Source organism: Leuresthes tenuis, unplaced genomic scaffold (assembly GCF_036924035.1).
Source record: "Leuresthes tenuis unplaced genomic scaffold, fLeuTen1.0.hap1 SCAF_19, whole genome shotgun sequence".
In the NCBI taxonomy this organism is placed as follows: Eukaryota; Metazoa; Chordata; class Actinopteri; order Atheriniformes; family Atherinopsidae; genus Leuresthes; species Leuresthes tenuis.
The window spans coordinates 7,679,313-7,705,628 of NW_027325373.1; the positions used below are offsets into that span (position 1 = coordinate 7,679,313).

The following is a 26,316-nucleotide window of genomic DNA, read 5'->3' on the forward strand; positions in this document are numbered from 1 at the left end:
GGTAAAAACTAGTAGTTTCACATTGATTTTAATGCAACAAATGTGGTTTAAATCTGGCCTTTTCACTCATCTCCAACTCTGTGTATTATTCATGTTCTTAGTTTCTGTCTCAGCTGCTGTCCAAACTCAAACCCATCATGTCACGTTGTTCCCTACAGTCTCAACTTTGTGGGAGCACTCCAAAATCTGTAAGTTGTGTTTGGAAAATTGGCCTTTTTTTAATTAATTAATTTCGATTCCACTCTAAGCAGGATATGGATAAATAATACATGTCATAGATTTATGGAATCACTGTTGCGCTTTAAAGCATGTATTTGCTGGTTTATTTTTATTATTCTAATTCTTATTCTATTTTCTATTAATGGTAGCAGGTACTCTAACCTTCAATAAATCATTAAGCTCTTCCTGTTTTCCTAGAATGTTGAAAAATCCTTCTTGCACTATAGTTTCTGTAAAAAAAAGTAATACTGACCGGGTGGAAAGAACACAGATCTTTTATCTTGAGTCATTGAGTGCATGGAATATTATTAGCACATAAAAGTTTATATAGATTGCTCTCCCTTTAAAAGCAGATTTGAGGTGCTCATGTGAATCCTTACTTATGAATCTGATCTCTAAAACATATGTTGTCTCTTTATAAGAATATCTTAAATACCCACTCTGATAAGGAAAAATGTGACTCAGTGAAAACATTGCTGTTTAAATGTAAGTTTTCAAGTAACTGGTAAGTGTAAGTTCTCTCCTTTTTTGAGTGAATGTTTGACCTCGGCAGAGCGGTTCTATAAAATTTGCAGAGTGGTGGATAAGCATGTCATTTATAATTACATTAAAGATTATATTGCATTATATATACTGTATGTATTTCTATTTTGTAATCTTAGTGAGGGAAGGGATGAAAATCTAAAGCCTGACGTTTCTTATCAAGAGATGAATGTTGTGATCTTGAATTTTTAGACATCACAAATCCGAAGACTTCTTAAGTGTCTTGTTGCGTAACTCGAAAGGACATTTTTTTTACATGCACGCAGAAAAATGAACAAAATTCCATAAGGCCACGCCAGCAAATGCACAAACCTGATTAACAACAAAAAACTTTGCAACATTGCAGTTAAAATGGGGGTTGTAGACTGTATAGGGTGTGCTTCAATCACTCTGAACTTTTGATGCTAGATTTAAACACGCTTGCCTTTGAACAGCAGCAGCATCTTGATATTGATTTCAACAACTTTTTCAGTCCAATGAAACCCTTAATTTTCTGTTCAGTTGCACAATTAGTCACAATACAGAGAGATCTTTCATTATTCAATCAATTATTTGTTCATTTACTCATACAGGACAAGTGAAAACTTGTGTTAAGTGACTGCATGAACACTCTTCAGTGAGTGTTTCAGTTTAATGGGTGGCTGTGCTGCTCCTACATCTAAGACTCCCTCTCTCGCCTGCAAGGTTCCAAATTACACTTGCTTCAGGTCACACCTTTCTTGGGTTACCTACTTTTATTTTATCAAAGGGAATATAAATCAATCAATCTCTTAAACTCTCTTTGAAATCAATATATTCAGCAGATGATATACGAATGTATAAAACTAATATCAATCAAGAGTAAACATGATGAAATTGCATAGATTTTTTTTTTAATTTTCCGGTGCACAATGACTTTTTAGAAATACTTTAAACTGATTGGTATATTGTCCTTCAACCAACCACTGTACAAATATCAAAATATTTTGGTGTTTTGTGACATGTGACATGTGATATGTCAATTATATTTTTACTGTTGGGAAAGAGAGCAGCACCCCCCAAAAATCCCAAATTTCTTGTTTCTGCCATCTTTTCATGACATCTGACTAACAACATCTTGTTTTGGCATCTTGTGGTTCTGTCATATTAAGATTAGATTTATTTGTCATGTACAGGAAATACACAGAATTTGTGTATGATTAAGTCCTAACAGTTACCTTCCAGGTTGGCACCTGTTGAATATGCACAGGTTCACACACTCAGAGATACCGATGCCATACACTGGAGGGGTGGGCAGCCAATCACAGTGTCCGGGGAGCATGGGAGTACGGTTATTGGGCGACCCACTAACCACTGAGCCACATATTTTGGATCGGTTCAAGGTACATCTATTACATTTTACACAGACCCATGTCCTTCCATTGTAATTTTGCCCTTTTTTGTGTTGACAGTGGTTTCCCGGTCGGTTGTCTGGTCAAAAGTTTAGTGTTTACAATAGTTTCTAGCTTGATGTATAACTGGAATGAAGATGGGTTTTTTTTTTCATTAAGTAGTATAGGTTAAGAGTTGCTCAGTAAGTTAGACCAGTTATAACCTGAAATGTGTAGATCATAGCTCTGTATTACTGTTACTATGTATTATTATTTTAGTTGTGACTGTGGCTTTGCATGGAGTCGCAGTGCAACGTCTAATCTAAACCTAAACCTGTTTTGAAGAATACATCTATGTGTGGACTCGACTAAGCGTCTTGATAGTGCATGGGCTTCATTTTTCTGTCAGTCAAATAAAACCTTTAGTTAAAAACTACATGTTCAGTGTCCATTTTAACAGACCTCTTCTAACACCACCCTTTGCCTTTTTCCAAGTGGGCTCATGCAAAAATGCAACTTCCCAAATTAAGCTTTCATAACAGAGAACATTTACTGGTTAAAGTAGGGTGACACAGCTACTTGGTAAGGTTTAGGAGTAAAGAACGTTGTGCATTTTGTGTTTATCGGGGTGCATGCTTCAGAAATTTCCATTTGAAATTAAATACTTGATACACTGTAATTTCAGAAGTTTAATCTAATGCTGAATAAACAAAAAACAGCCATTTCAACATGAATAGTCTACATTGCAATGCCACAAACATTTTTGAACACTTGGCTACTACACATTAAAAGGTTGGCCATGATCCAAGTGGAGCCCAACACTTGTGGATGAGTGTCAAATCATTTGCACAGTGAAAAACATATCGATGTCCACCTGTCCTAACTGCATAGGAAAGATCTCAGATATATGTTTACCTGATACCATGTTACATTGCAAGAGATTCAACACAAGAAAGAGTTGATAAAATCTTATCAAAAAGTTCTATGGGAAAAATAACCCTACATCAAAATGATGGAAAGGGGAAAGTGAAGGGAAAGGCGAGCCAAAGAATGCCACCTCATCTGTCAAACATAGTGATGCTGTTGTACAGGTACGGCTGCCAATGAAACTGGCACATTGTCATTTATTGATTGTGTCACTATTTAAGGAAACAACAGGATGAATGCAGCATTCAATCAAACGCATCAAAAGTCATCGGATGACGTTTCATCATTTAAATATTCAACTGAAATTAAACTGAGTGTGGCCAGATGACCTGTAGCCATGGAAAGAACAAGGCATCACACTGGCTTGAACGATCAGGTAAACAGGATGCCATTTATTTTCCAAAATTAGCAAAATAGAAGCATGAGACTCCGCCTCCGAGTTCAAACTGGCCAATCAGGTTAATTATTATCTAGACCAACAAACTGACAAAAATATTGGCAAATACATTACAACTCATTGACTCCATTTCCTTAGCTCATACATCCACAATTAAAACCTTCAGAACAACTAATTTTTATCTTTCTCTGGGACGCCAGTGATCAAAGTCTTGCCTCCTGGAGGTATCGTGGGCCCAACTAGATGAGATACTGATGAAAGAAGGTTGCCCCCTGATGACCCCAATGACATGTTGGTCAGCACTGCTCACTGCTCTATATCAGGATTATTCACTGAGTCTGGTCCATTTTTTTTAGCACAAGTTCCTTGTGTTTTAATCAGACTCATTATCCAATCAAAGCTGAGAACACACACACACTGACTTCCTATAAAACTTTTTTTTTTAAAAAGCTGCTGTTGAGACATGCTTCCTTTTGAAAGAGAAGCACAAGATGCCCTCCTCAAGGAACACTCTGAAAGATGAAGTATTACACGAAAGGTTTTTAACTGATCAAGCAAATTTTCCTTTCGGAAAGAATCCACACCTTGAATTAAAGTGAAAGAAAAGAAAAAAGGGAAAGAAACTGAATATGCAAGTGCTTTTGATATTCACCTTTCTACACAAAAGTGTAAAGATGGTTAAAGAGGTAACAAAATACTTTTTAAACACTGAGATTTAAAGTTTTTCACCTGTGTGAAGAAGGCAAATTCAGTGAAGAAGCTACATGATACCGCTATGATTGAATTGTGTGTATTGTTACATAATTTCTGCTGCATCCAATATAATAAAGTGACATTCTGAGAACAGGTACAATAATGGCAGTGTTTATTCTTATGGTTTTGTTTAATTGGAAGTTCATTTTTTTCTTGAGTATCTCAAGTTTTACTTTAGTTAAGTTTATATGGATTATTTTGAAAGTTCTGTTACCCTTCAAATCTAAGATTCATCAGTTTGCACTCTCGGTTTTATGGTTGTTAGTGACTTTAGGAATATTTCCGAATAAAGATTTGAATTTAAAAACAAAGCCAAGTGTCCATTGGCATTACCATAATGCCTTTCATTTTATGTCAGATCTTTTAAAGCAATGTGCCTGAAAAGAGGAACGTGTTTAAATGCTTACTGTCTGGACTGCAAGCTCAGTTTCGAGAGAATATACCCAATTAATCAGCCTTAACAGGATTTTGGATTTTGTTTATCTGCGGCTGCAGAGGTTATGTCACCTTTTAAACACTGAAGCCTCAGTTGAGTAAGTCACCTAATTTGATGCGAGTGAGTGTGTGAGTGATGACTATGCCTTATTTGCAACAATAAATATATATATATATATATATTTACTTTTGAATAAATTGCAGACTAATCAAGGGATTGGACAATTAGAACAAAGTATTTTGTGCACCTGTCTCAAATTAATCAAGGCGTCCACGCAAACCCAGGTTGTACAAACACTCAGTGTGACGTCAAGGGCAGATTGTTGTTCAATGCCCCCAGTAGGCTCTGTTAGAAACACCTCATCATCCTAAACACGAATCTTTTACAATTATGATGGTGTTGTGGCATGGTGGTGAACGACCCAGATGCAGATATTCCAAAGAAAAACTCTTGATTTATTTGAATAATCCAACAAAAAGCGCAGCTGAGCCGGTATACCAAAACTTAACGACTATGAAGAACAAAACTTGAAACAAAAACCTAACTATGACAATGAGAAAAACCTTACATGAACTAGGACAAACCTGAGGCACCAGCATGCGTTACTTGGCTTGGACTACAGCGGAGATATGGCACTGAAAATGAAAACACCTGGAGACTAAATACTGCAGGGAGGTGATTGGTGAGTAAAGGCAGCTGAGGGGAAAACACAGGTGATGTGGGTGAAGCTGATGGCAGGACAGAAGAGACTGAGGAAAACATGGCAAAAACTAAAAACTGACCAGGACCATAATAAATGGAAAAACCACATGACAGAATTGTTGTCTTTTTTGTGCCTCTCAAAAGATTGATTAAAATTTAGAAATTTCTTACAGCCTTGTATGGAAATATTCTCATTTAAAGTTGCTCTTTGTTGAAATATTCAAAACCTCAAAAATTCAACTACATCTGTCAACAGAACCAGAAACAAACAGAACCAGAAACAAACAAAAAAAAAAGAACTATACCAAAGATGTTACATAAATAAAATGCCCACATCTGAGATATCATACAGCTAAGACAGTTTGGGGATGGAGCCATGTTATTGTAATATTACTTACCATTAAATGGGATGTAAGTCACCATACTGTGTTGCCAGGTCTGACCTTGAACCAGTATAAAAAGAGAAATACACAATGTAATTTTGGATCATTCTTATAAATTGGTCATTTTAACAATTTTGGGATTACTTGGAAATCTGGTGATTGTTCAGGTTGCCTTCCTGTTTGATGAGCCTGTATGCATAAGAGGATTTTCCCTGCTATCTTTGTGCGCTTGTCAATTTAGACTGCTGGGATTAGGTATCTTCCTTAATAGGTGCTGTAACCTTGAACTAGTGTAAGTGTATGTGTTCAGATTTCACCTGTTCATTTACTCCGTTTCTGGGGAAGTGAACCATGTACAAATTTGCTTTGCAGGTGTAGCAGGTCAGTAAAGTCTGCTGCAAAAGATTGTCACACTTTTAACAGGAATTATGTCAAGCAGAGATGGAGCGCCACAAGGAGGGAGACAGTTGTGTAGTCATGCTGAATGAGGAAAAAGACAGATGGACAGATGGACAGATGAGCAGGAAATCAGACAGGTAAAGAAAATCATCAGCAAAGCAGACAACCACGGCAGACACAGAAACAAGGATGAACATTCGACCAGGCAAGGGGTCAGAAACACATTCAGAGAGGGAATACAGGTGTGCTTAAAAAAGCAGGCAAACAGGCATGGCATATCAGGTAAGCCTAAAAAGCAGGAAGGCATAAAGACGGCTAGAAGGTCTGAATACAAAAGTTAGATGAAAAAAAAAAATCAAAAGCCGACAGACAGACAACGCATAAAGACAAAAAACAATGTTCCAAACACAAAAGGCAGTACTTACAAAGATTTAGGTCATGTTTTGGTCCGAAAGGTTTCACGTGACAAAATACCCAAAGTTGTACTTAATGATGTCATACTTGGAGTCATGTGCCAATTCCAGGGGTTTTGTCACTTCAGTGTAAGCATAAGTTTGACAAGTGAAACTGTCTTGGTATGTTGTAGCATATACGTGTTAATTTGCATTGATCTCAACCCACAATGCATTGGTTGAATGTTAGCCTGATCTGGGAGGCTGTGACAATAAAAGATTTCATTAGATTTTTCTCACCAAGAAAACAAAGCAAATAAATGTATCAATATGAATATATATGAGTGAGTAGCTGCAGTGAATTATTTTAATATATGATAATTATTTGTATATATAATCATTTTCAGACTGCCCCTACAGTTACTTGGCAACAAAATATTAACATAGATGTGCATTTACCAAGCACTAATGCAGGTGTAATAGAGAAGTTGTAACAAAGAAAGGGGTTAATATATTTCATTTAGTGAGAAAGGCTACAATATGAGTGAAGACATATTTTAAAAGAGGGCATATCTTCCATCCATATAGCAGAGGCAAGCTTCAACATTGGCATTAGAGTTTGCATTTTGACAAACCCATATAGCGCCATGGAATTGCATTTCTGCAATGAAGACTAAATACTTTGAATATACCTCTAGAGTTAGTACTTCTTTTCTTTATTTTTCTATGTAGGAGTCGGCTTCTTCAATAAAGTTCTCTTGCAATTGCTATGCCTTTTATTCTGCCACTGCAGCAGTGTTTAATATCGTCTCCCGCTCTGTTGGCTTTCACCTGTTTTCATCTTCTCTCAGCTCTTATTCTTTACATTATTCCCTCCTCCACTTGCTGTGCTTGCTTAATGAGAAATTTGTGGGGTCTTCTCGATAATACTGTGTCTTGACCTTACTCCACCGTGCGAAATGTCCTTCGATAAAATATTTTGTGCTCAGGAGCTACACAAATGTAATTGAACTGAATTCAACTCCCCTCCCTCCCCATTCCCCTGTCTTCATTTTCCATTTTTCCTTTTCATCAATCCCCTCTCATTCATCTCTCACTCGTGTTGCTTGTTTGCTTCTCCCTCTTCCTGCCAACCACAGTTACCACCTCCTGATTATCCCACGTCAAAACATTTTTGTTTCCCTCTTCCTTTTATTCCCATCCAATATCTCTCATTTCAAACTGCACGTTTAATATTCTATAATCTAGATCAGACTATTAACTAACCTTGAATGGGCATTGCTATTTAAATTTAGGCTGGTAATTTAATCTGTTTGAACATCTGATGTATGGGTTGCAACAGGGACTTAGTAAAATGTTTAAACCCTTAACAGCTGTTAATTGTATCTGAGGGACATATCTGAATAAAACAATGTTTTTAATAACAGATGGTATATCATGTTGAAATGGAATGTTTATTTAATTTTTTGCACGTTATGATTTACAAACCCTAATAAATGCTTAAGCCACTATGAAACCTATACTAAAAACTCTGGATGTTTGGATGATTTCTAAATTGCTGTAAAAAATTAAATCTGCAATTTTTATTTATTTCAGAGCCACAAGTACATTGATTTCCAGCACTGACAAACTTCACTATATTTACCAAATCCAAACAAATCTAGAGCTTGATGCCAACACACAATCAAAAATGCTAGGAGAGAGGCAAAGACAGACGAATGTGCATAAATTGTATAGAACACCTTTCTAGAAGACTATACAATCCCAAATTTATGTGGTAACAGGTGAGGGTGTCAGGATTGGGTATAACGGTTTCCACTAAAATATCTTTTCATGCAAAAATGGGTTGTGGCTCATCACTTTTTACCTAACTCAGAGAGATAATTACTGTACATTAAAAAAAAAATACAAAAAGTGTGTAATCCCAGTGTCCAAAGACCAAAGTTGGAGTCTACTGTTGGATAAGAAAGATGTCTTTGAGCTGTCATGGGAGATAATAAGTGAGGCTATAGAGGCCCTCCCTGTGTATCCTTACACACATCAAGTCAATGTCATGGAACTTGCCACTCTGACCAACAGTGCTGCTGTCACTCAGCTAATTCTGTAATGCTGGCTTGATGTGCGTAAGCACACAGTGATGCAGGGCTGAGTTTCCTACTTTTGGCATTTGTGAATTACGAGGAGGAACAGTGACGGGTTAACAAGCATGTGTTTTTTTTAACCGATAATTAATTTAATTTTCACTCTTGAAACCAAAAGTGCTGCTGTGGCAGGCAGTCCATAAATTGGAAAATCCAAATAGCAAATCACAGCAAGACGGGAATCGGACTGGACATCGACAACACACTCTGCAAACAAAGGGACAAGGTGGCATGAAGAAAGGGACTAAGTAGCTTAAATATTGATAGAGTTCATTAGTTGAAAAAAATCAGGTGCAGGGCAATTAGGTCACACAGAAGTTAACTAAAGGCAGGAGGGAAAGGAGAGGGAGAGATATTCACTGATATATAGTAGAAAGCTACATCACACCAAACACTGTAGTGAGGTGCCCATCACTGGGAAACCATCATTTTAAAACTTTCAGAAAAAAGTGTTGCACAATCTGGCTCCATATGAATCCAGATTGATTGATCAATGTTTTAGCCCAGACATTGCCAAGGCTTTCTCACTTAGACACCAAAAGGAAAAGTTAAAACCCGAACACAAAATCCCAAAGACCAGAGCAGGAACACCATCAAGTTCTCGACACAAACTCATCTCGAATGGACAGAAACACAGTGGAAATGTGTTCTTTTGTCATGTGAGTCTATGAATTATCAGTTATCATAAAAAAAGAGTTTTATAAGCGCTAAAGATGAGGCAGACCATCATCAGTCAAAGATGCAAAAGCCAGCTCCTGTGATGATATGATGCTGCATTAGTGCCCATAGCAAGGGTCATTTACATGTGTTTGAGGATACCATTGATGCAGAGGGGTATACTGGAATTCTGAAGAGACATATGCCACCATCAAGGCGATGTCTTTTCCCTTGAGGTATTTATCAGGACAATGAAAGACCTTGTTCTACACAACTTACAACACAATAGCTTCATAGACATGTATCTTGACTGCAGACAGGCCATTCAAGCACATGTAGTCTGAGTCCTATTGAAAAAGTATGACACATTATGAAGGAGAATCAGAAAATAATGAGCGCTGACTGGTGAGCTGCTGAAATCTTGTATTCTGCAAAAAATGGACACAGATTCCTTCTGAAAAACTCAGACAGTTAGTATTCTCAGAACCAAAATGATCAAAGAGGTGTAATTAAAATACAGGATGATGTTACAAAATTGCAAACTACCTCTCTGCCAACTTTTCCTTGCATCATATTGTCATGTTGTTGGTGTTCATAATATCTAAATACAATAAAGCTGATCAGTATAAACACCAATATTCCCTCTCTATATACTTGTGTCTAATTTGTTGTGTATTATAAAAACTCCCTACTTTTAAGGACATGGGCTTTGTATTAAATTTATATTCCACCAGTGTTTTTAAGAAGCTCTTTTCATCTTGTGCATAATTTTACATGGAATAAATATTCAGGAAAGGTGTCATTCCTCACAACTAAACAAATTATTCCACTTAATGCTATAAATGTAACCAAAGAACTGTAGCAGCATTCCATTTATTATTTTGATCATTTGACTGACTATACATTTTTTTAAATAAACAAGCACTTTAACCCATGACTTTGTTATGGTGTTGTAGTTTACTTTAATTGATCTCTTATTTCACATCCTCCCTACACTGTTGAATCTGGCGAAGTACGGACAGGGATAAATCTCCTTGGAGTGTGCACAATAAGCCGGAGGTCTAGCTCGGGGAAGTGTCAGTACAGAGGTTGGCTCGAGCCAAGCGGCGCGTGCGCTCTTCAAAGCTTCTACTTGTTAAACAACAGGGGGGGGGGGGGGGGATTTCAATCTCGAGGACCGGGAAGGAGAGCTGCTGTCTTCGCCCCTTCACTGTGGATGATTATCGGGTGATTTTCGTCGAATCCATCAAGCCGTCATTTTTTTTCCTGTGGTGGATTTAACTGTTTTGGAATGTGTTTAATACGCATTAACCTTTTTTCGACATTTGCTCCTGGCCTACACAATCTCTTTCATATATCTTTCCTGCTTGTGGATTATGTGAATTTTCTCTCGTTTGATTGCCCGAATTGGTTAATAATCAGCTGGCTTGAATTATGAAAATCCTTTGAGATGAAAAACAGCACTTTTGGGGATCATATTTTGCTTATGCGCGCCTTGTGCCTGATCTTGCGCCTCAACAGCCTGTTGTCTGTGTCCGAGGAGAAACGCGTAACTTTAACGCGAGTTGGAACGGGGACTGCAGGTTGTCTGAGTGCCGTACCAGGGCCAAAGGCTGGGGGCCAGCAGGGGGACCAACGGAACGGCCCCGCTGTTCGGCTTTTGTGCGGTTGGACAGGGGATCCGGTGCTGTTGAGGAGCCGGGATGATGAAGTCAGTGGTGATGAACGGCCCCGCACTTCTACCAGGAATCGGGGTCTCGCCACCACTGCGCTTACTACTGTGCGCACTCGTTTTCTTCCCGCCTTGCGCTCACTCTCACCCGCAGCCCTGTCAGGTGCTGAAACGAATCGGCCACACGGTTCGGGTGGGGGCTCTGAATGTTCAGCCCCGCTTGCAGTCCACTGCTTCTGAGGACTGGAACGTAGAGGGAGCTTTGATGGGAGCACAGCAATTGGAGTTTGAAAAGCAGATTAAAACAGGTGACAGCGCGCTTGGATATGGAAGCCTCAGGACTAGAGTTACCACCAATAGTCAGAGGGGCACGAATCGGAGTAAAAGCCCGTCGAGACAACGGGAGGGAAACACCTCGAAGGAGGATCGCGTGTTCTCACCCCGAGACTCGGTTCTGCACGCCGTAGAGGCTCTGAACCGGGCTGGATTGCTACCTTACAATTTGTCTATGGAGGTTGTCATGGCTGTTGGAACAGCGCTCGGCGAGCTGCCTGCATTTTCATATTCTTTTACGGGCATCCCAGAGGACGAGGATCCGTTGTCCTTCCTGGAGAGCGTGTGTCACACGGTGGTCGTGCAGGGGGTTTCCGCCATGATCGCCTTTCCAAGGAACCGGGACGAGCTCGTTAAGTTGGATTTCGTTTCAGTCGCGCTTCAGGTGCCAGTAGTCAGCGTTGTGCAGAAGAAGTTTTCGCGCCACAGTGAGGTAAAAGGAAAGAAAAAAAAGAAAAAAAGTTCCTTTCCATCTTCTTCTGAACTGTTAACTGTTGATTATTTCACCCTCTACAGTGCGTTGGATTGTTTCTTTTTAGGTGCGCCATAATGTCAACGAAAACACAGATTACAAGTTTGCAGATGAAGTTTAACAATACCCCCACGAGGGCAAGCACTTCAGTTTAAACATAATACAGTAGTTCTCGGTTCAGCCCAAGTCACAAATCAGTGAGAAACATTTAAGGCAGTTGGCGGAGGAGGACATGGATCATCCTGCGGCTATTAGTCTTCATCCTCTTCTCCTTTTTTTTTTGTAGGGTATGTATTTGAAATCTAATCTCACTCAGGATTAACTTCTTTTGTGCAGTAGGCTATGGATTCTAATCTTGATCCCTCTTGACTGAATAACTCAAATTACACTTCAGTGGTGACAAGTTATGACAAAAGCTGTTGCCTCAACTGCTTCAGAGGAAGAGGATTAGCGTGCTCTGTCCATGGTGCTGAAATCTCCTAATTCTCATTGTATCTGTACAGAAAAGAGGCTAGAGAGTTTTTCCTTTCTCTTCTTTAACAGACAAGTTAGAAATGTTTGATTACAAAGCACATGCTATGAGGTAGACTATATATGCCTAAAGAAATTATCTTTCACTACTACCATATTTAGAAAGCCCAGCCAGTGTGATACTACATTCAAGCATCTCAGTACCTGCGAAATTTAGATTCACCTGGTCACAAACACTTACACCACATGTTGTACTGGAATCTTCCCTGTCTATAATAAATTGCCCTTTTATCTGTCCATCCACCGATAAATCATCAAATATTTCATTGTGTAAGCTGAAATGTGTGTCAAGGAACTCTTAAGTAACCCGTGAATAAACGGCACTATCAGTTTTAAGCCAAATCTCTTCATAAACCACATCCACCATCATATGTGTGGCATAATAGAGGGAACCCACTCAAGCAGAAACACTATTGGCTGGATAAATCTTCTGCCATTTGGCCAGCTCCAGAGGTGATTGAACAGTGAATACTGCAGCTAAGAGAACATTTTTAAATGGGTTTTGTTTTTTTTTAATAGGAAAAAAAAATCTTTGTTTTCTCTTTCAATTATTCAGTTATGAATATTAGTGCACATTTCCTGTTGTAGACAATAAACAATACATACTTAACATAAAAACATGTTAAGCATACAATATTTCAACATTATAATGTCAGCATTGTTTCCTAATTTTAGTAACATTTCTAAAAATGGTATACATCATTAGGTATAAAGGGTGTGAAAATTTGGATGTAGTGGATATTTGTAAACATAAAGGCATGTGTACTGCCTCCAATTCTAGAAGTGGTCGGTGCAAAACGCCATTCACAGTAACAACTCAAAGTCAATATTTTAAAGTTGATTTCTATTCTACATCTATAGCTAAAGTAAGACAACTGCTAACTCTTTAGTTAATGTTGTGAAGTGAAGATCCATCTTGACTGTATGCAGGAGCTGGAACAAGTATAGCCAATTAATGAGCTGAAAATCTGACTCTTGTACCAAAAGGAAAAAATAGACAACAAGAGTTATCCTGATTAAGATAAGGGTCAAATAAAATTAGTTAAAATTGTACAAACTTAAACTCAGTAGTTCCCATGTTGGAAAAACACCTGATAAGTATGTGACTATTTATGTGTGTGCTAAAGATGAAATCTTGCTCTCAAGAACAAGAAGACACATCCTTTCACATGATTCAGTTTAACTATGCACTATAAACATCTTTAATTGTGTGTCAAATATAAGGCAATTATTGCATATCAGTCATATCATCTTTGGAAGGCAAAAAGAGAAGGATCACACAACCACACCAATTAGTTGGACTGAAGGGTCATTTGCCACCCACCGAGCTATTCTTGTGTCTGTCTATGTGTTTGTTGTGTAATATCCAATTTCTTGGTCTGTGCACAAGGACGTATTTCTCTGTTATTGGTCAGCAGATTAAAGTTAAAACTGGTTCTCTGAAGTGAAATTAAATTAACAGAAAGCTGACCAACATAAAATGAGTGATTGATGGAGAGGTAGGCAGAGATGGGTGGATACACGAAAGATTGAGCAGGAGGTAAAAGTTACTAAAAAGAAAAAAATAGACAGCCAGATATAGTGTGCAGTACTCATGTGAGACTTTTAGAGAAATGGCTCAGCTCCCCTCTGACCCAATCCAGTTTCACGGGTAAATCCCAAATGAAGGCTGACAGCAATTTCTCCAAAACAGATTTTCAAAATGTAAAAGCTTTTTCAGTGTCTTGAGAGGATATCATTAGTGTTTGTTTCCTTACTTTTCTTTTGACCTTTACCCCACTATATCCCATCAAAGTTGATAGTAGAGGTCAGACAAAGTTCACTGTCACAATCTGTATGATACAGTGGATCACAGAGAAATCTTTGATAGTGTGTTCTGCTCAAACTTTGTTATGCAAGCATCAATAATATGGAGCTTATGGAGCACAGGAAAAAGTGTCCTCAGAGTAAAGTGAGCGGGGAGGTTGTGGTGAGGAGTTTTGGATAGCAGTGCAGAGTTGTGAATTTAGCATATTAAAGAGCAGGAGCTAAGAAAGTCTTGCGGGAAAAATAAACTTTGCCACAGAGAAAGAGTCTCTTATGTGAGAACTTTAGTATAAATCTAATATGTAAATCACCATTCTGACCCACAGTACTGCAGCCTGGTGAAAATCAAAGTAAGATGCAACATCTTCTATGAGAGCTAGAAGTTTATATGCAATTTTCTGACGCCATGTTATGCAGTTATGTAAAAATGAACATCTTTACATTAAATATGTTGGAGATATTGAGTATTTGATTGGCGAACAATAAATGTGAAACATGCAGATGAATAATGTTGTTATCATACGTGAGATTTACACAGTGTAACATGCTTATTAGGAACAACTATTCAGTCTTATCTAATATGTAAAACCAAGCAAAAAGTAACAGTTCATGCAATTGTTTTGGCATGAACAGCGATTGTCCCTACAGCACTCAGTTGCAAATTCCACACTAAAAATATATTAAAGTTATTAAAACCAGTGACACGTACAATATATGTTCAACACCTCAGTGGCTCTGCAATGCAGCTAGAAAAAAGAAAAAAATAACATTGCTCATGCTGTTCCTTGTGCAGCTTTTTTTGTTTTCAACGTGGTAAAAAAACAATTGTCAAACAATTTGATCAGAATTTGAACAGAGAGAGTTAGCTTCTTAGAACAGAAACAGGAGAAAAAGTACATTTTTGCCATTGTAACCAACTAATTCCTCAAACTTGTGACCTTTTACGATTTTGGACTCAAAGAATTATTTTTTTTTTTTTTTTACATTGGCAATAAACCTGCAAATCCTACCACCCTGAAAACTAATCATCCTAGGCCAACTATAGCCAATGTAAAATTACACAATATAACAGACAAACCACTATTAAAAAGGTATTTGAATCAAAATTACCAAACATACCGTTTATTCATTACTTCGAATAGAACCCATAACAGCATCCTTTAAAGAACCGCATTCCAGACTACACGCACAGGTGTGTCCAGTAAGTCAACATGTTGACAAGCTCCTGCTGCCTGTACAGCTGACACAAAACATCAGGAGTTAAGGTGTATTCAGTGACCCTGATGCCAATCGATTTAAAAAAAAAATGCCTTGACTGAGAACCCAGCCTGATACGAAGAGGTCAGGATGACAAGAGGGAGAGGCTAAGGATCAATAGTTGGTCTTCCTGGAGGGCTGTCTGTAACAATTTTCTGCTATGACAGAAACAATTGTGAGGAGACTCAGGACAAGAAACATCCGCAAGACAAGGTTTTAGAAGGTAATCTTCTACGACTTATCAAAAAATACCATTTGTAACATTTGTTTCTATGCTTTCTGAATAATTAATCATCCACTCAAAGTAGAATCAACAATCAAGTCGTCATTGTGATTCTGTTTCTTTGTGTACAAATCACAAAAATAAAGCAAAAAGTGATGAAAGAGATCACAGCGACAACAGAGCTTGGAATCATCATGCACACATCACATGCTTCTAAACTTTCTACAAATGATTTCCTTTTTACTTACACGAGGAACAAAGTGGAGGTTACAGATTTATGGAGATTATGGTGCAGAAGCGCTGCAGCTAAGAATCAATCCTCCAGTCCTCCTGGGCAAAGAGAGAAGGTGAGAGCCTGATGCCCTGCGGACTGCATTACAATCTTCCACCCTGATACAGGACTTCTAAATCTAGAATAAAATATGTAATATTGCTTTTAGTGCATTTGTCATAGCAATAATCCATACTTGGATATTCAAAAAGCAGATGAATCATGTCCTATTTGCATGGCTATTTGGTAGAGAGATTAATGGGCTAAATTAAATTAACCAATAGATTAATCTAATGGACTTTTAGTGCAAAGCTTGTGTAAAAGTTGTAAAGTCAATTAGGCTGAGTTGCTCACAGACTTTTTAAGTGTGTGTGGTGTTGTGTGTGTTACAGTGAGTGCATGCAAACAAACAAGGGCTGACTTACTCATCGACTGGATAACCCACATGTGGTGTGTTGGCTACCATATGCCAAGGTTTACAGAGGTAGAGCAGGGAGCTCATGGCACTTCAGTTCATGTAAAGTATTACAAGACTTTGCAAGCAGGACTTTGAAAGTGATCTGCTCTGATCTTATGGTTTACTAAAATGCACTGCATGTGTAGTTTCTGTGCATATGATTATAGTGGTGAGTAGATCGGTAAGATGGTTCTCCTTGTTTTACACAATCACCTGCAAGCTGTCCAAATGACTGTCGACATTTGTATACATATGTATCTTTGGTTCTTTGGGTGTTATACTACCATATAGTAACTACTGTAACTTAGTTTGCCATTTCAGCATGCTAAATATGTGACTCCACATTGGTAGGAACAGCACACTGACACAATGCAGAAACAACGTCAAAGGAAAGGAAACCGGGCTGCTTTGTTGTCACGGTCACATGCTTCTCTTGACATGAATGCACTATAATCATATTTGTATTCTGAATTTGTGTGAATGAGGTATTGAGCCAGAGACCATTTTCAGTTTCCGTCGTCACCATTGTGAGATTTTTCTCTGTGAAATTTCAAGCACTTTCAGAAGTTTTATCTAAGTGAAGCAAAAACAACTGTGACACAGAGAGCAGAGATCTGTTTAGGCCGTAGATTAACAAGAGCAGTTTTCAGTGTACAAAATGTGTCAAATTGATAAATACCTTTAATCTCACCTGTGTGGTCCTTTATCAGATTATTGTTTTCATCTTAAAATGGAACAGCCCATTTACAACATGTGTCAGGAATGAGCAAACACTCGAACTCAAGCATCCTTTCGGTTAGGTCCTGTTTATAGTTTATTTTCATTGCATGGAAACAATGTGCCACATACTCAGAGAAGCAGAATTTAATTGATTTATTTTAATAAAGGGGATTTCAAGAACAAATGTCACAAAGTGGTTCACAAAAATGGAAATAACCTCATGGATAAAAACACAGGCACAAATTTTAAAACAAATCCCTCTTGTGTTTCTTCAAGTTATAGAGAAAAAATGTGCCTGCACATAATAGCTGTATCTCTTATGATGTGAGTAATGATACTCATGGGAGCTTGAAAGGCTAAGTTGAAATCCATAACATAAAGCAGACTGATTTTTTCTTCTAGATATAAACTGAATTTAAAATATTTATAAACATCTCTTTCTTTCTTTTCTTTCATCCTACATTCTTCTCATGTCCCCTTTTACATTTCACTGCCCTGGTACTGTTTCCTCTTATCACTTTCCATCTTCTTTCTTATCATTGCCCCTGACTTCTCTGTTGATAATTCTCACAATAATCTTAAAACCAAAATCAATCCTCTAATGTTTTATCTCCCCTCTCATACGCCTGCCTCCTACTGCCCCATATCAACTTTTTGTCTTTCTCATCACGACTTGTTCATCACTCCCATCACCAATACTCATTTATTTCCTACTATTTGTTTTACTATGCACTCTGTCCCTTGAAACTCCACTCCATTCACTCATTCCCCTTTGTTGATTTTTGTCACATGGTTTACCTTCTCCCTTCCAAATCCCCTTGTTGTTTTTATCTACTTTCCCTTCCATCTTCTTATTCAACATCCAATACTTCATACAGAATCCTCTTCATTTACAAATGGCAATGCAGACTGTGGACACTCCATCTTCCAATCTCCTGTACCACCTGCTGATGATGAATGGCTGGTGGGACATCAGCATTCTGCTATGCCAGGAGTGGAACATTAGCAACTTCCTCTTGCTCATCAAGAACAACACCCGCTTCCACTTGGGCACTCTGCTCAACCTGACAACAACACTGTCATCATCTTCATCCTCAACAGGGGCATCAGGTATCCCTGTGGGAGCAGAGATGGTGCCTTCACCCGATTTATTCTCTGATGCTTCATCCTCTTCCTCCTTTAAATCAGACCAACAGCAAGCTCTCATGCAACAGCTAGAGGCCCTGAGAGAAATCTCATCAACAAGAGGAGTAGTGACTTTTGGGTGCGATATCCGGGAGGTACGCCGGTTATGGACATTAGCTACAAGGATAGCACTCCCAGAGTTTCACTGGGTCTTGGGAGACAGCCAAAATGTGGCTGAGCTGAGAACAGAGGGGCTACCCCTTGGGCTTCTGGCCCATGGGGTCATGGGATCTCCTTCTCTGGATCACTATGTCCAGGACTCATTGGAGCTGATAGCACGTGCAGTGAGGAGTGCCGCCCAAGAAAATCCTGCCATGGCACTGATACCTGGAACTACGAACTGTATGGATTCACAACAGAGCAATGGCAGCTCAGGGGGATACTTGGCAAGGTAGGAAATTATGTCATTCATTGACATCAATTTCTTAAATTGTGTCCACTTACAGTGATGATTATGCTATCAGCAAAATGACAACATATTTCTGCAGAGCTTTGAAGAAGACAAACATATAGACGTCAAGGCAGGGCAACAATAACAGAGGTAGACAACAATAGTGATGAGGATAAGTTTAAAGGGGTTGTCATGCAAACTCTATCCCATTTTTACTGATAATTAGGCATACATTGGGAAATTACTTGGGTCATATCCTCTTAGCTGTTGTTATTTAAGATGTCCTTCCAATCACACCAACATCTTTAAATGAGCTACAAATGTGTCTGCTCCTCTCCAATGCAATCTCATGACAGATGATAAAAGTACTTAAGTTGGTTTACGATAAAGGTTCAAAGATGGGTCAGTACAATATTTTTTACCACAATACGTCGTCCATCACTGTGCTGATAACTATCCTACTCTTGTTGCAACATGTTCACGTTGATTCCCCTGAGGTGGTGATGCTGACAGTTGCCACTGTTGACAGGAACAAAAATTCCACAGGGAAAGGAGGAATTAATGGGTGGCATTAAGCCCTCGACTGTCAAGCAAGAGGCTGCTTCTGCCCAATACAAAACAACTGCCTTTCAAAATGTCATTTCACAATTTTTGACTTGATTGTGTCACTCATTTATATTGGACATGTGGACAAATATTTCTATTTCACAATTTCTGGATAGACTGGGCCCCTCTCTCTTGTTTCACAGATATGAGAAGGACTTTCCTAAGGAAACATATGTACTCACAAGAATGCCCGCAATGTACAATCTCAATAGCTTCAGCTAGGTGTTAAACTCATATTGAGAGATGAATTGTATTTAGAAGTTACTGCACAGGTAAGATATACACTATATTGCAAGTATTTGCTCATCTGCCTTTACACACATATGAATTTAAATGATATCCTATTCTTAATCCATGGGTTTAACATGAACATTAACAGTACATTAACATGTACAGCACATCCAAGCTTCAACTCTTCTGGGTAAGCTTTACACAAGGTTTAGGAGTGTCTTTATGGGAATTTTTGACCATCTTTCCAGAAGCACATTTGTGGGGTCAGATACTGATGTTGGACGAGAAGGCCTGTCTCGCAGTCTCTACTCTAATTCATCCCAAAGGTGTTCTATCTGTCCAGTGGCGGTGTGCTTTACACCACTGTATTCAATGCTTTTCATTGCACTTGTTGATGTATGGCTTGGATGCAGCTGCTCGGCCATGGAAACCCATTCCATGAAGCTCTCTACGCACTGCTCTTAAGCTAATCTGAAGGCCACATAAAGTTTGGATGTCTGTAACAATTGATTCTGCAGAAAGTTGGCAATCTCTGCACACTATGTGACTCAGTATCCGCTGACCCCGCTCTGTCATTTAACATGGTCTACCACTTCGTGGCTGAGTTGGTGTCGTTCCCAATTGCTTCCACTTTGTTATAATACCACTGACAGCTGACTGTGGAATATTTAGTCGCAAGGAAACTTGGCGACTGGACTTGTTGCACAGGTGGCATCCTATCACGGTACCTCGCTGGAATTCACTGAGCTCCTAAGAGCAAATGTTTGTAGAAGCAGTCTACATGCCTAGGTGCTTGAATTTATACACCTGTGGCCATTAGAAGTGATTAGGATTTAATTAATTGGATGGGTGAGTGAATCCCTTTGGCAATATAGTGTATGTAACGATGGGTGTGCAGTCACACAGCACTGCCTTACATGTAGAGCTCAACATTTACTGCAAAGATCCTCTACACAACCTGTGAATCCATACCATAAAAATGACAAGATGACATTTCTTTGCTTTATTTATTCTTTTTATTGTTGATTATTTTTGTGAGCGTTTTATAAATGGCTAAACAAAGACCAGTTATCAAGCAGGACCTCTCCCCTGTCAATGACTGTGTGATGGCAAAGCATTTACCAGGGTCTAGTTTCCTTTATAGGATATTCAATCTTATCTGTTACACACAGTGAATTTGGAAAAGTCAGCCATATGTCTTGGTCAGGGGCATCTGTGTGTGTTGGATAGCAATGTATGATGTATTTTAGTCACTGGTAGAGACTAGAAGCAACTTTTGATGTTACACGTTACAGGGATGGTGTTGTCTCTCTAGACTGCAGATGTTAGAGATAAATTGAGTCAAGATGATCACTGATATATCATATCATCATATCATATATATCACATATTGTTGGAGGTCAACAGTTATCTTAATTTTCCTAATCCCATTTGAAATATCTTTCATGTCAGACACACTTAGCTACCTTAATTTTCATTTGTATCACAGGAAGTGGTGTTTTTCATGTTTTTTTTTTTTTTAGCTGTTCTCTTCCAAACTTCAAAGCAAATAACCTGCATTCATGATGTGTTGTGGTTTTTTCTCATTGTTAATTGTTAATAATCATTTCTGCAATGACATTTCATTTAGCAACAAACCATCCATTTATGATAATTTCCTTTTGGGATAAATTAAGTATTTTTCCCCATTGAATTTAATTTCATACAGATGCATTGCTAAACACAGACATTGTCAAGATCAACAAGCAAAAGCTTTACCCAGGATATTATGTTTATTTGGAAGAACTTTTTTTTTCCTTTTTAGCATTTTTAAACTAAACATTCTTCAGCAAAATTCCATGTGACCCCCAGAGATGCATGCAAATGTTTTGGCACAACTGGTCAAAATTTATACTTTTGTGGATTGCTAAACAAGTAAAGGATGGACTGTTTTTTAGTCAAAGATGATTTATTATTGAAGAGTGACTAAACTTGGTTTATTTTAAAACTACAAAAAAAAGGCATGGACCAAGCCAGAAAACCATTAAACTAAACTTGAGAAAACCAGAAAATATGACTAAAGGCAAGAATAAATGCACACTGAAGCACCCCATAAAGACTGACAATGAGAATCTGACAAGAACTGAAACAACCAGGGAGCTTAGATACAGAGGAGAGTGATTGGTGAATGAATAGCAGCTGAGACAATTAACACAGGTGAGTGACTGGAGAAAATAACCAGTACATGTAGACTGAGGAAATATGAGCGAGAACTAGAAACTAAACTAAACAGAGGCAAGACAAGACTAACAGATAAAAATAAAAAATAGCTAAGACAAACCATGAAAGTTACTAAAAGGCAAATAAAGACTAGACTAATAGTGATAGAATAAAATCTGATTTAAGAGAATGAATAAACACAAACAAGAAAACAGAAAAGAAACACAACCCAGAAAATCCAAGAACAAAGTCCACAAAAATCCGCAAGCCCTAACAAATATAAGCTGAAACATGATGTTCCCAGGCATGCATTTAACTGTTGGATAAGTGCACTTGAAATAAAATCCTGGAGCCCCTTCCCTCCATACCTACTTTTGCTCAATAAACCCAAACATTTGATTTCAACATCACTCTTCTTCAGGACTTGTTTAAGGCTTGTTTGAATGTTAATTTGACAACTCTTTAGTTAATGTTGTTGTGGAGGCAGTAGAGAGTTTCATCAAATTACTTTTTTCGTGAGTCACTGCAGAGGAGCACAGTGAACCACTACTCCAGAGTGAGTTTGGTCTGCATACAGCTCTTTTAGCAGTCAAACAATGACTTTGATCAGGCTTTCAAGCAATCCGGAGTGCACTTCTCTCAGAAAGTTATCTTGATCTTCCCGAATTAAACTTGACCTCCAGTCTTTTTGATAACTCCCGTTTCTTAATTACGTTTCAAACCAAGGATGCAAAAAACAGAAAATGCTTATAGCCTCATAGCTGCTGTTGTTGGGACAAAGTTGGACAAGACAGTGTTTTATGGAGCTTTGAAAGCTTTGCACCACCTGTGTATTGATTAATAATGATTGTCAACAGGCCATATCTCCAATGAACTAATTAAAGTCTGAGACCTCAGAAAAGTTGTCTGAGTGATCAAATTAGTTTGGGTGCCTAAAGCCTAGACAGCATAACTCAGTTTCTTTTACTTTTTCCTTTTCTTTTTATAAACGGACAGCTGATCCCCCTTTGGACAAACTTAAGAACTAAAACAATAGTTTTATTGTGTGGACAGAAGATGAAGTAGACTTGTTGCTGAACATAACTTTACAGAAAAAGACGATGAGAGCCCAGGAAAAAAAAAAAGGTATTCAGGCACCATTGTTGTTATAGTTTCCAGTTTGTGCTCATTACACAAAGCAACAGAGGGTATGAGAAAAGTAGGCTGAGACACCCCAAACCTGTATACACCTTTGATGTGTACACATGAATACACTGAGGACTGAGTTTTAAGAAATCCTCTCTTTGGAAAATTGGATTAAGCGGGTATAGGAAATGGATGGATGGATCTTTGACCTGTGACCTTTTGGAAGTCAATTCCTCTTCATTTCTACCAGTTACAGACTGAGCTTTGAACTTTTGCATTCAGAGTAAAGTGTGTCTCCACATGAAGATGAGCTGATAGAAATGGTTGATAAGGCTGCTGCTTGGGTACCTTTCTTTAGAGATTTTCCAGCCATTTTTCTTACCATGATATATCCAAAACTTAGTTTGTTTTTTCTCAGTTTGATGGAAGACTTGCTAAAGAGATTGTAGCTGTACTTAATTGTTGTTGCGCTAGAACTGTTTGTTGCTCTCAATTTGGTTGAGAAAGTTGAAGTTGCAACCTGAAAGAAAAGAATAATTCACAATAATTCAGAATAATCTCCTTCCTGAGACAGATAAAGAAATCCAAACTTGTCCTAATGTGGTGTAAGTACTGAAACGTACTTTTGCCCTTTTGATGTAATATGTCATTGCAGGTTGTAAAAAAATTGAAAAAAAATAAGTTATTTATTTTTGAATAAGACATATTTTACACCTGCTGCCAAGTATTGTTTAAGGTTTGTCCTTTTAAAAGAAATTGAGTTTTTTTTTTAAACAGGTTCAATAACATTACACACTTTCTTTCCCTTATATAGCCTACAGTTTTGATTAGGTGTAAGTAAGTAAGTAAGTAAGTAAGTAGTAAGTAATTTACCTAAGTTTGCCCTGGATTGTTTATAGTGGTCTGACATTTGTATATATGCTACGTGATTTTTTTTAGGAGAAAATTCCAAAAAGAAAAAATAGCAAAGCTTAAAGCCTCATCTTAAGATTTAAAAGTAAACTGTGGCATTATTTACAAGGTCCCCTACCTGACCTTAAGTGCTGGTATTATGTAGCTGATATATAAGTTGCCTACTCAGTTTGGCGCTTGTCAGCTCATTAGTGCACCACAGCACAGCAGCTCTTTGGCTTCTGGTCAGCATTTTTTTCCTGAGAAACTTGCTCGGCACATGATCTTCATGTTGTAAATCTTTTTCTTCTGTTAGAACCTTTTTTATTTGCATTTTAGTAATTTCATATACTATCAGGTACTTGGTAGATGGGTTAACCTGCAGGGAGCAGTTGTCATCACAGTGGTGTTGAAGCCAGAAACCAAGTGACAGATGAACAACTAAGAGGCTTTGGCCATCACCAGGATGGACATGTAGACCCTCAGGGAATCTGTGGCATGATTATCATGGACTTATGGTTGCAGCAGAGTCACTTGCCAGCCACAAGGGGAGATAGCTGATGACATATAGTTGTTTGTCATCAGACAAAAGGGGATTCTGAATTAGCTCCAGTGGATATAAACAAGTAATACAGGCCCTAGAGACTAGAAATGGTAGAAAACATAATTAGAACAATTTCCTGATCAGCTTTTCATACTTAAAGTTATGTGATAAAACCGATGAACAGATGTTAGATGTGGGACTCCTACAGTAAAGGTGAATACTGGATGTAATAGATGAAGGGCTTACTGAGGAATTTCAGATGCTAACAGAATTATCATTAGGTGAATGATGAGTACTTCAAATAAAAATCAATAGCCAATCAAAAATAATGGGTAAAGGAAGGGAGATGGTCTTCATGAACAAATGAAGGGCAGCCCTCAAATATATATCACAGAAAAAACAAGGATAGATACATTCCTGGTACTTGTCATATATTTTTTGTGACAATTAAAAATTATTTCTTTGATCAAATTAATCTAAAATAATTATTGTGTTTCCAGCTGTTTGTCACCATGGTGATGTTTAATCTCATTCAGCTCTTGTTGCATACTGTATAAATGTGCTCCTCACTAATTTAATCAATCAAGATCCAAATGGCTATGTTGTTCTTTGAAATAAAAAAAATAAACATCTGTCCTAGCTAGAGGGTGTATACAACAGATGGATCCGGCATTGTACATTTATTTGATTAGTATTGGAAGCCCCGAGTTTGTCAACCCATGTGGCGTGTCAGAAGTAAGATCTAAAGAAAAATTCTGAAAACTAAATATCCTTCACAGCACTGACCTGTTACTTAAACTATAGGCCTAAGATATGACCATAACAAACCACTGGGCACTGTACTTGAGCAGCAGTGACTCAGTCCAAATAAACGAGGCAAAGCCCAAAGTGAAACCCAGTGTGAAGCCTCTGAGTCTAAAACAACTCATAGAGCTCTCTATCTCCAATCAAAGAGACCAATTTGGACTCAAAACATCTTCCTCTCTTAGTGAGTGTCTTTTTAACTGAAGAATGAGGTTTATCAAGGCAAGAAAAGCTAGAATTGCTCACTACAATGATGAATTTCTTGCATGAACATGCATGAGTGGCCATCCCAGTTGTATAACATGAAGGGGCACACACAGGGAGAAAGGCTGTGCACTCTGATAAGAGTATAATTATATCGCTGTATCTTCTAATGGCAAATATTACCTGAACGGTATTAAAAAGTGAAACGAAGTTGTAATCCAAGATTCAGTAACAAAGGTCGCACTTCACACCATCAACATGTCTAACCTCACTGTGTCTCAGTTTTCAATGCCTCCCATGCCAAACCCCTTTCTTTCCTCTTTCCCTCTTTTTTTTTTACATCTTCTTCCATTATAGGAACCTGGGTATTTAAGGAGTTGAGGCCTCCCAAGATGTATCCCCACCATAGATCTTATGTCAATACAGCTGAAGCGTAACTGTGTATTTATTTGCTAACATGTAAAAAGTGCTGTTTAAAAGTTTGCTGGCATGTCACGTTGCCATGTTAACAAAGGGAAACTCAATTACGAATATTTCATATAAAATGTGCAGATAAAAAACTGCAACATTAAAACAAAATAGTTTAAATGACTGGTTGTAGCTGGAGCACATATATGTTGTACACGGTAATAAGAAATATGTAAACATTTATTGATTCAAAACATTTGAAATCACTTACGACTTGGATGTGTGTTTGGTTTTACGCAAGTGGGCATGAGAATATTTACTGTGGATCCACAAAAAAATATTTGAATATTTGTATTCAACCAAACGTGTCAAACTGAAAAATATTGTCCATGTTTAGCATGTCGTTCATCAAACAAAGTGGGGTAAATAATGAATGGATGAAGAAAAAATTAGAACATTTTTACAACATAGAAAACAATATCTTGTAAGAATGCAAAATATTATATATTTTTTATTCAGGTAGATTCACGTGATTTTTTCATCATTACTGTGGTTCTCATCCCTCTTTCCATTTGTCTTCTCAGCGTTGAACAAAGAACGACCGGGCAGGGATCAGACTGTGGATAAAATCTTTATACTAACAGTCACATCTTGGACCGTTTTTCTTTTCTTTTTTTTCCAAGTCTCT

General features: G+C 38.0%; 2 protein-coding genes across 3 annotated transcripts in view; one reads left to right on the top strand and one right to left on the bottom strand.

Moving 5' to 3' along the window:
• Window positions 1–26,316, bottom strand: part of snx30 (sorting nexin family member 30) — a 360,763-nt gene that overhangs the window by 124,926 nt on the left and 209,521 nt on the right. The window lies entirely within an intron of this gene.
• The window catches only part of grin3a (glutamate receptor, ionotropic, N-methyl-D-aspartate 3A), a 51,391-nt gene continuing 36,063 nt past the window's right edge, over window positions 10,989–26,316 (top strand). The window contains exons 1-4 of the mRNA XM_072371293.1: window positions 10,989–11,264; window positions 11,337–11,736; window positions 17,919–18,158; window positions 18,255–18,616. Of these exons, the coding sequence (XP_072227394.1) occupies window positions 11,002–11,264; window positions 11,337–11,736; window positions 17,919–18,158; window positions 18,255–18,616 (1,265 nt within the window). The 5' untranslated portion in view covers window positions 10,989–11,001. The remainder of the gene's footprint in view (window positions 11,265–11,336; window positions 11,737–17,918; window positions 18,159–18,254; window positions 18,617–26,316) is intronic.